A 14,026-nucleotide genomic window follows, 5' to 3' on the forward strand; every position below is an offset into this window, starting at 1 on the left:
ACAGGGGCTGTGGCTGGCTGTAAAATGACCCAGGGACATCCAAAACTACAGCGAAGTAGAGAGGGAGCTGGGGAATAAATACTCTGACTTTTTTCTCCTCCTGCTTTATCTTCTACTAGGGTCAAACCCAACTGGAAGCAAGGGAGTCTGGGAAATACAGTCCATAGCGGTCAGGTTCTAGGGAATGGGGGCCGCTAACCAGGGCTGAGTAAATGGGGAGGGAGAGCAGAAGGAGAGTAATCAGCACAGTGGGCACGCATGATTGTACATCTAGCTGGTCTCCGACACTGGGAGGGAATCAGGCTGAGGGAGCTGGCCCTCTCGTCTTGTTCCTTTTCAGTGAGACTGGTCATTGAGTCTTGGCCTGTAGTTAAGGCAGCAGGCCTTGCTTTCTGGGCATGTGCCTTTCTACTCATTCTTCTTCCCGATTAGAGGCAGGGCATGCTCAAGTGCAAAGAGCCTCATTCTTGATGTGAGTGAACCCAGGCATTTGTCCTGGTTTTGCTCATTCGCAGTCATGTGACCATGAGCCAACCTCTTCTTCTTTCGGGGCCTCAGTTTCTATATCTGTAATATGGGAATGCAGATCCCTGTCCTGTCCATCGTGAGGCCAGTAATCATGATACCTAATAGATAAAGCAGTTATCATAGGGCTTTGTATAGACTAACACATTTAAATCTCATTGCTTTGTGCAATTATTATCATCATTGTACATAAGAGGAATATAAGGTAGAGAGAGGTAAATAAACAAAACAAGACAAAACCCCCAAAAAACAACTTGTGCAAGTTTACAGAGCTAGTTAGTGGCAGAGCTAGAATTTGCATTGAAACAGTCTGGCTCCAGAGTCATGCTCCTAACTATTATGTTTAGCTAATGATTTATTTGTAAAGCATCCAGCAGCTAGTAGGTGCTTAATAAGGGTAGTGGTTGACAACATTGTGTCAGGTGTTTCACACATAAGGAATTGCTGGCTTGGTCCTTGTAACTCTAGCCTCTGGATCTGGGACCTAACCATGGGCCAGCCTCTGGGAGCACACCTCTGTAGGTGTCTGCCAGAGACTCCCATATCCCTTACTCTCCTCTTAGAGTTGTTTAATACTTCCTGGTGAATTTGGAGTCTCTAGTTGTCTTTTTCCCTGTCTGCAGCTGCGGTGGGCAATGCAGAGCTATGGAAGGACATTTTCTTTTGTTTCAGCTTTGGTGCTGGGGATTTTGCATATCATTATGTTCATGGTTAAGGACCTGCCATTATCTTCCCTGGATTCTCGCACAGTTTATGAATTTCCTAAAGGACCTGGCTCTCTGTCTAAGCAGAGGGTGGCTTGGGCAGCTTTCGAGATAGGCTCCCAGGCTGCCCGCCCTCTGCTTCCTCCTGGCTCAGTGGGGAGGGCTTATTCTTTTTCATTGTAATTTTTTAATACTCACCTTGATCCATGTGTCTTTACAAATCCAGAATCAACCAGGAACCTGCTTAAGTTTTTGCATATCTTTGTATGTGTGTGTATTTGTGGCAGGGAGAGAGTGCTAAGAACATATAAAATAGCTTTTCACAAAAGTGTTTAATATTTTAGTACTTTAGTCCCCAAATCCAAAGCTGACTGTTGGCTGAGAAAGCCTGAATTTCTTGGTTTACTACTTTTCATTAAGGACCACCCATAATAATATTATATCCCTGGCTAACTCTGTTTAGGGGGTAAACGCTCAACTGCTGAATTCATTGTTGCTGAGCCTGAGATGGTAACAGATGCCTTTGGAATATAAGCCCCCACATCTAGTAAGGCACAGGCTCATGATGCTCTTGGAAGATGGTGGGGAGAGATGGCTGAAATTTATTTTGTGAATAAAGCAATAAGCCACTAAGCAAAGCTAATATGTCTCAGCCCAGACAGAAAGACACGATCATTCAGTATTTATGTAGCAGCCCGTTCCTCAGTGGGACTGCAAGCTCTACCATTAAAATCGTCAGAAGTCTTCAGAGACCCACTGCATTAAGTCATTTAAAAATATCACAGACTTAAAACAATCTGAATTATTGGATTTTCCCGCTGCTTCGAGGTAAGCATGTTTGCTGTGGCAATTTCCTGCTCGGTCAAAGGTGTAGCCTGTGTCAGTCAGGAAAGCAGGAAATTTCCATGCAGAATTTTTATTCAGGAGCCCAATAGTCCATGACAGTTAAACAAAAGTCAGACATAAATTTAATTTCTGTTTTTCTCAAACTTTTCCTTTTGACATAACTTGATATTCCCAGAACTATTGCAAGAAAAGTACAAAGACGTTCTCTGTAGAATGCATCTAGAATCTTCAAATGTTAACATTTGTTACATCAGTCTCTCTATATAAGTAGATATAGGAAAAGGCATATTATTTTTTGTCTGAACTGTTTGAGAGTTAGTTGTAGACATGACGCCTATCCCTTTGTCCCTAAGTACTTCAGTGGGTTATCTAAAGAGGGTATTTTGTTATATAACCACAATACAATAATCAAAACCAGGAAATTAACATTCATACAATACTATTATCTAATCTACTGGTTTTATTTTATTTGTGTTGTTGGCTCTAACGAATACACCTTAGAATTAAAAAAATCCCGGGTCATACATTTTAATCACTTGTCAAGTCGACTTTGCTTCCGTTAATCTGAAATAGTTCCTCAGTCTTTCTCTGTTTCATGTGAAATTGACATTCTTAAAAGAACATGCTGTTTATTTTATAGCATTTCCCCTTTGGGTTGGTCTGGTGTTTCTTCACAATTAGACTCAGATGATGCACTCTGAGCAGGAATACCACAGGCGGTGTTACTGTGTCTTTCTCAGTATGTCGCATCGGGAAGTGCATGACATCAGTTTGTTCCATGCCTTCAAAGTCAGACGAAATTTGAAATAATCTTTCATCAGAACCTTGGTTTGTTAAGAATTGCTTTGAAGGATTTCAGACTCATTCCACTTTTCCCATCACAGGTCTTTAAAAAACAGACCCAAAGACAAGGAAGCTGAAAGCTTTACAGATGCTCAGGAGAAAATGTAGCCGTTAAGGAAATTGCCATGTGAGAGTTATGAAATTTCCCTAAATTCATTTTGCAGAATGAGAGCTGTAATTTAAATGTGAAGTTATCAAGAGCTGAGATAAACCACACATCACGTGCAATTTAATCTGGCAAGAAAACAGGCCACTCGGAATTGCTAACTAGGCCTAATTCATTACATCTTGTAGAATGCTGTACTTTTGGCCTTACGAGTCTTTCAACTTGTACATTAATGTATTTACCCACACCTCATGGAAAATGTATGGGGATGGTAACAGAAATACTGCATCCTTGTTTAAATCACATTACATTTTTAAACAGCACCAGTGATTGCTCAGAAAGATCACACCTTCTTCTGAAGTATTTATGAAACAATTATTTACATTACATTAATAACTTTAATTGCCCTGAAACACGTGCTCCAAGACATAGTATTGAAAAATCATCAAAAATACCCATCACAATTCTCTCTCCTTTACAACTCTTCTAAACTTTATCTTCTTTATAACCTTCTGTATTGATCTATTGTCCCAACCAAGAGTGATGTCAAAATTCCAAGCTAGGCCATAAAAAGGGAATATAATTTCCATTTGCTACTATAAAAGCAAATCTTTTTAACCAGAGAAAAAAAAAAGGAAAATGCCCCCCTTTTTGGGTGGGGAGGTGAGTGGAGTAGGATTTGGCAGAGAAATATACCAGAGAGGGAGAGTGTCCCCAGGGTGTGTGTGTGGAGAGGGGAAGTGGGTTAGTGATGGAGGAGGATGGGAGTGAGTTCTTCCTGGGTGTGTGTGGGGGGAGGTGGGTGGGGGGCACTGGCAGGGGACTGGGGACCTGTGTCTTGCACAGCGGAAAAAGAGGGAAAATGTAGAGGAAGAAACCTGGTTAACTCTATTGCCCAGCGTCTGAGAAACAGCAAGATAGGAATCTCCCTCCACTGGGCTGAAGACCTTCTGCCAAAAGACAGTCATGATAAGGATCCTTATACTGCAAAGGACTTGGGGTCTCCAGCTAGGTGAAGGACCCCTGAATAATAATGGTAAGAGCAATAGCAGAAACCTCTGCAGTTATTAAGGATCCAGAGCCCCTGCAGCAGGGCTATAGCCCCTTCATAAAAGCCAACCCTCTGTTTTGTATTTCGGAAAAAGTGCTCCAGAGGTTTTTCTAATAACCCCCTCCATTAATGATCACAACAGTAAAAGGGCTTCCCATTTTAAAGTTGTGAGGAGCTCTTATAATTGGGCTGAAGACTCCCCCAAAATAACAGGAATCCCAACTGCAAAGCATCTGAGCGTCCCCCGCCCCCCCTCCGCTCCCGCGAAGAAACCTGAGCTCTGGCTAAGGAGCTCCACGCCCCCCCCCCCATAATAATAACTATACATATAATGGCGTGGAAAACTGTGTGCAGGCAGTGGTGACATTTCCCACGGCCCAGTGGCGCCCCTGGGCGGTTCCCACCCGCTCGCTGGTCTGCTTCCACAGCCCACCAGCGAGTCAACACTGTCGGAGCTTCGGGCTGCTACCCTCGGATCTGTGGCATAGCTGGCGGAGGAGCGGCGCCAGCCCGAGGCACGTGTTGTGTGTGCTCCGATTGCAAAAGAAAAAAATGCGATACAAACTATTAACTTTTTTTTTTAAGTATGCAGTGCGGGGGGGGGGTAGACAGGTGCGGGGAGGAGGGTAGGTGCCCCGCGCGTTGGCCTCCCGAAGCCCACCCTCTCAAACTTCCCTTTGCATCGATCAGCACGTTACGTCAGTATTGATAAGTTTGCAAAAAGCCAAAGTCAAGTGCAATCGCGCGGCACACCGACCCCAGACTTGGGGAGGGGAGATGCAGCGAGCGCTTCTAGGGCCCTGGAACCGGCTGCAGGCAGGGCAGCAGCGGCGCCGGCGCCTCTTGAAGAGGCTGCCTCCCCCCACCCCTCCCCTCCCACCCCATCCCGACAACCTCCCCCGGGCGGGCGCCGAGCTCCCCGCCCGGCGCGCTCCGCCCGCGCCCTCCGGGGGTCGAGGGGGGGGGCGCGGCTCCCGGCCCGGCAGCAGCGGTGGCGGCAGAGCAGTGGCGCCGAGGGGCAGCCGGTGGCAAGAGGCCGGGGGGCATCGGAGGGGCCCCGGGCGTTGGCGCGCAGAGCCGGAGCGGCCGGCCGCGGCCCCGGGGCTGGGGGGAGTCCAGCCCGGATATTGAGTGCAGCCATTGAGAAAAGCCAAACTCTTGTGTGTGTGCGTCTCGAATAGCCCCCAAGATGGCCGCCAATGTGGGATCGATGTTTCAATATTGGAAGCGATTTGATCTACGGCGACTCCAGGTTAGTGCGGGCAGCTCCGGCCGCGCGGCTGTGGGGAGCCCTCGGGCGCGCCCTGGGCGCATTGGGGAGGTCTCTGGGAGGGCGGGCGGGCGCCCCGGGGCGGCGGGCGGCGTCTGCGGGGGCTCGCCTCGGCTCCGCTGCCCGCTGCCCATCGATAGGTATTAGGAATTGATCTCGCCGCTGCTCTTTGTTCGGTTCAATCATCGATTAGCCGCCGCGACCATGGAGAAGCGCTAGTGAGCCCTCGGCCGTGGGACTGAGCCGGCTGGCAAACGGCCGAGCAAGGCGCGGGGAAGGCAAAGACTGGGGTTTCGGGCAGGGGGCTGCCGGCGGGATCCCCGGCAGCCCCCCTCACGCCGCACTTTGCGAGCCTCCCAACTTCGCTGCCCAAGGGAGGCCGCGGAGCGCGCCGTGTGCTTGTCTGCGCCCAGCTGGGGCTGAGGTGAGGTGGGAGGGAGCTGGCGGGCAGGGAGGAGTCGGAGAGAGGAGGAGGCAGCAGGGGTTGGCGAAGAGGCGGCTCCGCGCCCCGCCGTCCGTCTGCACCTCCGCCGCCGCCCTCCTGTCTACGCAGCCCGGACGTACGGTCACCCGCGGGCCGCTGCTGCCTCCCCAGCCATCATCGCCGGACTGGTAGCCTGCACCGGCAGACCTCTCCTCGGGCAGAGTTCTCGGGGTTCGTCTTTGCTTCTTGCCTCTACCCTCCTTTGCCAAGTCTAGATGGGGACGGGCGATGGAGATGGGCTCGGGCCGCGCGCAAGTTTGCGCTTCTGCCTCGGGGGCTGTGGAGAGCCCGGAGCGCGCTGCGGAGGAGCAGGTGACTCCCGGCTCTCGCGCCCTTGGGAACTTTTATATAGGAGATTCCCTCGCTGTCTTCTCCCTCCTGTTTTTCCTCCCCGCCGCTCCCTGCTTTTTTTCTCTTTCCAGTCTCTGTTTGTCTTCTCCCATTCTCCTTTCCCCCTCACCTTCTCTAGAATGCTCCCGCCCAAACCTCCCACTTATCCCCCCTCCACCTGTCTCGAGGAGTCTCCCCCAGATTTGGGGCTGTTCTCTGCCAACCTCCTAGTAGGCAGGGTTGGGGTGGGAGCTCAGAGACCCCTGCTGGAAGCCCATCTCCAGCCTCTGCTCTTTCCCGGGTACCCCAGGACACTCAGGATAAGCCCTCCAAACCCCTGGAGTCTGGCAAAGCCTGGGCAGACACAGTGGGAACAAGGGGCAGGGAAATGGTACTGATAACAGGGGATTACAGCGTCCTGTCTTGGCCTTGACATCCTCAGAAAAAGCGAGAGCATCAGTCTGGAGATAAAAAGGAACCCACTTAAAAAAAAAATCCTTCGGCAAATCTCGTTAAGTTTCTTCTGATAAGTGGTTCCAGTACTCCCCTCCTCCTGGCTTCTTCCCAGCCCCCCTTACTCCCCGCTGGCCCCCCTTTCCTAAAGCCATTGAGCTGGAGAGAAAATCGGGGCACTCAGGCATGCAGTTAATAACAGTGAACGCCTTGCAATTCCAGGTCCTCACTCAAGTTGGGGCTCAGTTAGATGGCCAACTGAGGCAGGCAGGGCTGCGAGCTGTCCTTGCTGCTTTAAAGGATGCTAAAGTGGCTTCTCTGGAAGAGTGGTGTGTGTGTGGGGAGGGGGGAGAGAGAGAAAAAGAAGGGGGGAGAGAGAGTTGGGCGGCCACATTGAGCTTGGCACGAAGGCCAATGGTAATCGTATTCCCTGCTAATGTTTGTAAATGAGACCCGGGCATGGCTGGGGGACAGCGTCTTTATTTATGATTGATGTTCTGTAACATAAGGAATGACAAGAACGTGGCAGACAAGAGGAGAGGAACCAGAAGGGCTGGCGAAAGCCCTGTGCGGGGTCCTATTGTTATTCTGGGCTGGAGAAAATTTCTGCAGCGAGATTTACAGCGCTGGTATTTGCTCCCGGTTGGCTGGAATGTCAGTTAACACAATTTTCATTAGATAACTTGTTTTCAATCTGAGGAGCTCAGCCTGCAACGGGGAGGGCGGGGTGGGCTGGGTGGGCTAGGGCTGGGTGCTGAGGGGTGGAAGCAGCGCCCAGGGGCTGATTTCTGAGCTGTGGTGGGAGGAGGGTTTAAACCTCACTCTCTTCCTTCTCTGGTTCAGGGGTCTTTTGTGGGGCTGTTGAGGTCACCCAAATCTTGATTCTATTTGGACTGCCATTGATTTGGGACCCTTTGTTAGGGTTTTAGAAGATGTGGAGGGGGAGAAGCAGCTTTGAACTGGAAAGGATGAAGGTGGCAGGGTCTTGTTCAGGTGATGGGGAGCCGGGGCTAAGACCTGTCTTCTCCCAGAGTGTATACATGGGGGGGACATTCATTAAGACAATGGCTGGTGTGTCTAAGCACAAAAGGAGAAGGCTCTAGGGAAAGGGGGTAAGCTCATTTACATGGATATTAAGTGGGGAGGGGCTCCTATGGGACTTTGAATGGCTGTACACTTCTAGAGAGCAGAGAAATAATTGTGGCAACCGTGGCTGTGTGCAGACATTTAGGCCTTCACATCTGCCATGGTCCCCACCCTCATCCTGAAATGTTCAGTTGTTCCCCCACCCAACAGACCTGCACCTTCCCCCCCCATATTCTCACTGATGGCATTTTTGTTGGAAACGGATTATGAGCCTAAGCACTTTCTCCCAGGATCATCTCTTGTGCATAATGCTAATGACTCCTATGCCACACTTTTATTTTTATTTTTTTCCTCTTCCCATTTTCCTCTTATAGGGAAGATAACCAGAAACAAATGCTTCTACTGGCTCATTCTGAGATCCAGGTAGGAGAGATGGGCCCCCACCCCAGGTCCCATATGGACTGAAAGCTTTGGGCCCACTCATCACACGGCCCGGCTGCCTGTGAGTGTCAGGAGGTGCTTTGCTTCAGTTCTTGGTTGTTCAGGTTGAGCGGCTTCACGCAGCCTGGTTGCTGAGTGTTAAAGTGGCAGAGGCAGCAGAGACAGCCAAAGCAGCTAGTGTCCCCAGGCCAGACCATGCTGCTGACGCTATCCCGATCTTGGCAAGAAAGGTGACCTTGTGCTAGCCCAGCGCACAGGCCTCTGGAAGTATATATTTTTCAAACATGGAAGCAGTCCAGTTATTATTCCTTCCAGCGTGATCTCTAAACACAATAGGGCTATTGTCCTAGGATGGAAGTGAGTCAACAGACTTAGTGGCTTGTGGGCTGATGGTAAAGACCCCTGACACATGGTACCATGTTTCAGGACCCCTGCAACTACTTCCCCTCTTCCTTTTCTTCCTTTTGCTCTGCTGCTAACAGTCCAGGAAATGAGAAGAAATAAAATTCCATCCCAAAGATAATGCTGGACATATTTCATTTGGTTATAAGATTGCTTTATGGTGAACATTACTAAACGCAGTATTTTTTTATGACTTTGCTGTGTATAATCGTCGTAACTGGATTCATACCTTTATGGCTTTCTTTTTCTGCTTTAATTTGCCACTTTTTTAAAATGATGCTCTGGGTCCACTCTATTTTTCCACTGGAGAGGGTTAATCAAGCTAATAAGAGTTGCAGATGTCCAATCAAAACGAGGGCGCCTGGTCCCAGTGCATGTCCGTTCCTTGGGAGGAAGAGGATTGGCTGGAGGGATCACATTGTGTGAGTTTGGGAGGAAGAGGCAAATCATGCTTGAGGTATGAGCCCTTAAGGAGGGAGACTGACAAGGCTGGTGAGATAGGCTTGACTTCTGTAAGGAGTTTGGAGAAATTTCTGGGCAGGCTCAATTTTTTGGCGCACAGGAGATGGGACTTGATGGAATGTTTTTTTCCTGCCCAAAGTTTAGAAAAGAGCGTGGATGTGATTAAAATATTATAACCTTATGATATTCTGAAGTGCATAAATTTTACATATCAGCCACAGAGAGTTTAGACATCCATTAGAGCCTCTGACAGCTTGACTTATCTAAATGTGCTATCATTTAACAATGTGTCAAAATTCCTCTTTCTGTAGATGACAGCAGTAAATAAGCCATCAGCCCTGTTGGCGGAATCCTAACTTTGGAAACTTCGCTGTAAGAGAATCACTGCCAGGGCAAGGAGCAGGAGCAGCCCAGGCTTGGGCTTGGCCTGGTCCACGCCCACGAGACTGGTTGGCATTAGGTGGGGGGCTGCGGGAGGGGGAGGACAAGGAGAGGTGGGGCACGTGGGGTGAGGGGAGATTTCTAGCGGCAGCTCTATGGATAAAACACCAAAGAATCGGCCAGCTTCCTGGACCCTTACAAGTCTAATCAGTGGGTGACCCCATTCCATCTGTTTCTCCAGTTCATCAGAACCCACGTCTGGGGTCCTTTTCTGCAGAAGGAGCTAGAAACAAGTGTTGAGAATTTATTTAAAGAATCCCTCAGTCTTTTCTGGGTGGCCCCAAATTCTGGTTGCTCAACTCAGCAGAAGTTTCTTCCCAAAGGTGGGCTTTGTCTTTGAGTGCTAGAGGAAAAACAAGCAACATCTCATCCTGATCCCCTTTGCTATTGGAGGTCTCGAAGTCTCTTTTATTAATACCTGAATTCACTGTAGAAAATTAAGAAACCACAGATAGTGTCTTGGTGGGTTATTTCAGATGAGCACTGTGCTTTTTTGGTTAGAGGGGACAGCTTTTCTGATGGCGGTAGTGATTTTTCTCCTCCCTCCCTCCCTCCCTCCCTTTCTCCTCTACCTTGTCCTCCTTCCTCTTCCTTTTCTTCCTCCTCCTCCTCCTCTTTCTTTTCTCCTGTCATAAAGAGGATTCTGTCTTTGAACTTGACATTCTGTTGTGGTAACCCTGCTTCCAGCACATGGGATTGCAAACGTGAACATCTTGGCTGGTGCTAAATTTGGTCCTGGATAGTCGTGGCCGTCCAGAAAACCTGGTTTTCTCTGCTGCTTTCTGAAAGTGCTGAGTTTCTGGCAGCTTTTCCATTATCTAATTCAGAGGCCGAGCCTGGGAAAGGGACTGAAGTGGGGACCTGCCTTTGTCCCTGGCTTTGGAATTCAGGGTCCATCTTCTGTTTGATTTTTTTCTCTCCAAGGGGTGCTCTTCACTTATGACAGGTGTCAGGGAAGGTGGTGGTAATGGGCAGAGGGCAAGGGCTGCATTACCTCTAGTCTGTGTGCCTCCAGCACTCTCAAATGACTCACACCACATCCCAAGTCTCTGTTTCTGAATCCACCACATGGGCTGGCTGTGCCACGTGGCCTGCCAGATTGGGTTGTTGTGAAGGTGCTGATGTACTCTGTGGGTCAGTGTCTTCTAACGACCTTGGACCCTGTGGTGGTGGTGGTGGGCTGCTACTGACCTTTTGAGCAAATTTTTGACATATGAGAGGGAGTTATTTGGTTTCTAAGCCTTGATGAGTCCTTTACAAAAATGGTTTGTAGTGTTTCATAGGATGTGGACAATATATTTCTATCATACTTGGATTGAAATCTAAAGTCCTTTGTGGATTTCAAGGTTGCACATGATCTGTCCCCCAGGTACCCTCTGGCTTTATCTCCAGCCTCTCTCCTCTGAGTCACTCTGCTGCAGTCACAGTGGCCTTCTTTTTGTACTGCGAATGGATCTGGCACATTCCTGCCTTAGGACCTTTGCACTTGCAGTTCTATGTCTTTCTTTCCAAGAATCTTTTCCTCCAGATCTTCCCATGCAGGCTTCTTCATTTCATTCAGTTTCAGCCCAAATACCGAGACCCCTCAGCATCACTAAGGATGGTGTTTCACCCGAGGGTTTTGACCTCATAGCCTTCTCTGGGGGTGACATTCTAGGAAACCATTAGGCCTATCATCGGGGGCAGCAAACTTTTTCTGTAAAGAGTCATAACAATATGATTCAGGCTTTGCAGGCTATATGGTCTCTTTTGCTAGTACTATGTTCTGCCACTGTAGCATGAAAATAATAATCATAGACAATGAGAATGAATGGATGTGGCTGTATTACAATAAAACTTTATTTAAAAGACAGAGGGCCAGATTTTGACTTGAGGGCTATCTTTTGCTGACCCTGGCCCATTGGTCTATGTGATAGCTGTCGTGTAGGCTGGGGCATGGCTGAAGTTTTTCACTTTTCAGTTAAAAGTAAGAAGGTGGATCAAACTTAGTTCCAGAAACTTGTTGTTTACTCTTTCCCTCAAGAGGGATATATCAGGAACCGGGACAGTGAGGGGGCCCCTTCATGGCTTCCAATCCTGTTAGCTGTGTCATTTTGAATAGGTCACTTAACTTCTCTGAGCCTTGCTTCCCTGGTCTCTAAATGGAACTAATAGTAGTCTTCATCTTTTATGTTATTCTTGAGGATTAAAGCACCATGAACCTAATAAATGTACTTAGTACAGTGCCGGGCATCCAATTGCTGTTCTGTAAGTTCTTTTCTTCTTATTACTGTGATTGGTATTTGTGGAGAGGAGAGAGGGGTAAGAAAATCAAATTAACAGCAGCTCCTGGAGCTCGTTGACCTTCCAGTCTGTTCCAGAGCTTTCTGGGCAAGTTTTCTCTTTTACTCCATTGGGTCTTACTCTATTAGTATATTACTAATATTGTATGTGATGTCTTATATTTTGGGAGCTTATATTTTGCAACCCCTGTCTACAGAGGTTGCAGACTGGGAGCTATGTCTGGCCTGTGGATGTGTCTGTCTAGGTTAGTGAAATATTTTTAAATGCTATATATAAGTTGTCAGCATTTAAAACACAAGAAATGTTAGCTATGACATCCCAATGGCCAATGTCCTTAACAAATCGAGAGCTCTGACCACACTGGGTGGGGAGTGGAGACCTGGGAAGCATGTGCCAGGCAAGGGAACAGTCAGTACAAAGGCCCTGGATTGAAGGTCCTCAGTGGGTCAGGCCATCTGTAGGGGGTCATGAAGTGGGTCATGGGGAAGGTAGCCGTGGAGCCCATTGGCTGACACTTTCCCCAAGTGCCCAGTGTCAGAAGAGGCTGGATTTTCAGAAAAAAGAAAGGTCCTTGAACAACTCCATGAAGATATATGGCAAGTGGGCACAGAGCCCACTGTCTCTGCAGTGGCTAAGTCACTCCCAGCGTGGGCTTGCGGTGTGCCCCTCTTCCTTCCCAGTCTCTTTACTGCGCCCTCCACCTCCAGCCTCCGCCATCCTTTAGTTCAGCCAAATGAAACAGCAATTTCAGGATACGCATTTGTCATTAAACAGAAAGAAAAAAATCAATCCTTTGGCCTCTTTGGCTTGAGCTGGTCGTCTGCCCGCGACGCCGGGAGCCGAGCAGTGCTTAAGACTCTCTGAGCCGACGTTGCTCCAAGTGGACAGGGTAAATGGCTCCCCGGGAACCATTATGGTCGATTGACTTGTCCAGCCAGCTGTTTGGAGCGTGGGTGCTGCAGATGGGGAGACCACAGGGGTCACTTGGGTGGCCATTCAGGGGCAGCTTCTCCTGAGCAGGGTAGTCACTCAGAGGCCACTCTGCTGAGGGCACCTATTTGGGCTACCTCTTGTCTCTTATGTGTGTTGATGAATCCATATATCTGAGGGGGTGTGTGTGGGCTGCAGAATCAAGGCCTGCACTCTCCCACTCCCAGAGACATTTAATGTCTGGGTTCAAGTCCCAGCTCTGTCACTTAACAGCTGTGTGACTTTGGGTAAGTTGCTGAACCTTTCTGAGCCTCAGTTTTCTCATATGTACAAAGGGATAATACTACAATTACCTCCTTAAGGTTTGTTGTGAGAATTAAATGAGTTAATGCATGTGAAATACTGAGTTCTGTGCCAGCATGTAGAAATGCTAAATAATGTTAATATTAATAATTACTGTTGTCCTTCATTCTGGAAATGTATATTCATCACTCACAGTATAATTATATTTACAACTAGTAACTTTTATATTGCTTTAAAAATAATATTTGTAGCCCTGGCTGGTGTAGCTCAGTGGAATGAGTGCGGGCCTGTGAACCACACAATCCCGGTTTGATTCCCAGTCAGGGCACATGCCTGGGTTGCAAGCCAATTCCCTGCAGGCCAGTTCCCAGCAGGGGACTCACTAGAGGCAACCATACATTGATATTTCTCTCCTTATCTCCTTCCCTTCCTCTCTAAAAATAAATAAATAAAATCTTAAAAAATAATATTTGTAATTAATGGTTATAGAAACAATAAGTAGCATAAATATTATAACTAATAGTCATGTACTAGAGATACGGTGAATGAAGAAGGCAAAGTGCCATTTCTCACTGAGCCCACAGGTAGTGGGGAAGTGGATGCACAGAATGAACAGCTGTGTAGTCACATGTTGGGATTAGATTCTGAGATACTTCCTGGAAAAAGTGACCCTTCAGCCAACATCTCAAGGGTAAGGTCAGGGAAAAGCATCCCAGCAGAGGGAATAGCATGTGGTAAGACCCTGAGGTGAGTGGAAGAATAGTGCATGCGAGTAACTGAGGAAAGGCAGATTCTGAGTGGGCTGTTGAACCCACCTCCATCTTCACTCTTGCCATCTGTCAATTTGGAGTAAGGATGGAGCATAAGATAATGTTATTTAGCTGGCACATGCATAGCTTGGAGTGAATGATCTCTCAGTGGGCACTTTTAAAAAATATATTTTGTTTATTTATTTTTTTGAGAGAGAAAAAGGGAAAAAGAGAGGGAGAGAAACATCAGTGCGTGGTTGCCTCTCGCATGCCCCCTACTGGGGGCCTGGCCTGCCATCCAGGCATGTGCCTTGACT

General features: G+C 48.1%; 1 protein-coding gene across 1 annotated transcript in view; it reads left to right on the top strand.

The window, feature by feature from the left end:
- Positions 1-6,057: 6,057 nt before the first annotated feature.
- CUX2 (cut like homeobox 2) overlaps positions 6,058-14,026 on the top strand; it is a 221,138-nt gene continuing 213,169 nt past the window's right edge. The window contains exon 1 of the mRNA XM_053669843.1: positions 6,058-6,141. Within this exon, the coding sequence (XP_053525818.1) occupies positions 6,058-6,141 (84 nt within the window). The remainder of the gene's footprint in view (positions 6,142-14,026) is intronic.

The sequence above is a fragment of the Artibeus jamaicensis genome, unplaced genomic scaffold (genome assembly GCF_021234435.1).
Source record: "Artibeus jamaicensis isolate MK-2021 breed Jamaican fruit bat unplaced genomic scaffold, CSHL_Jam_final contig_525, whole genome shotgun sequence".
NCBI classification, from domain to species: domain Eukaryota; kingdom Metazoa; phylum Chordata; class Mammalia; order Chiroptera; family Phyllostomidae; genus Artibeus; species Artibeus jamaicensis.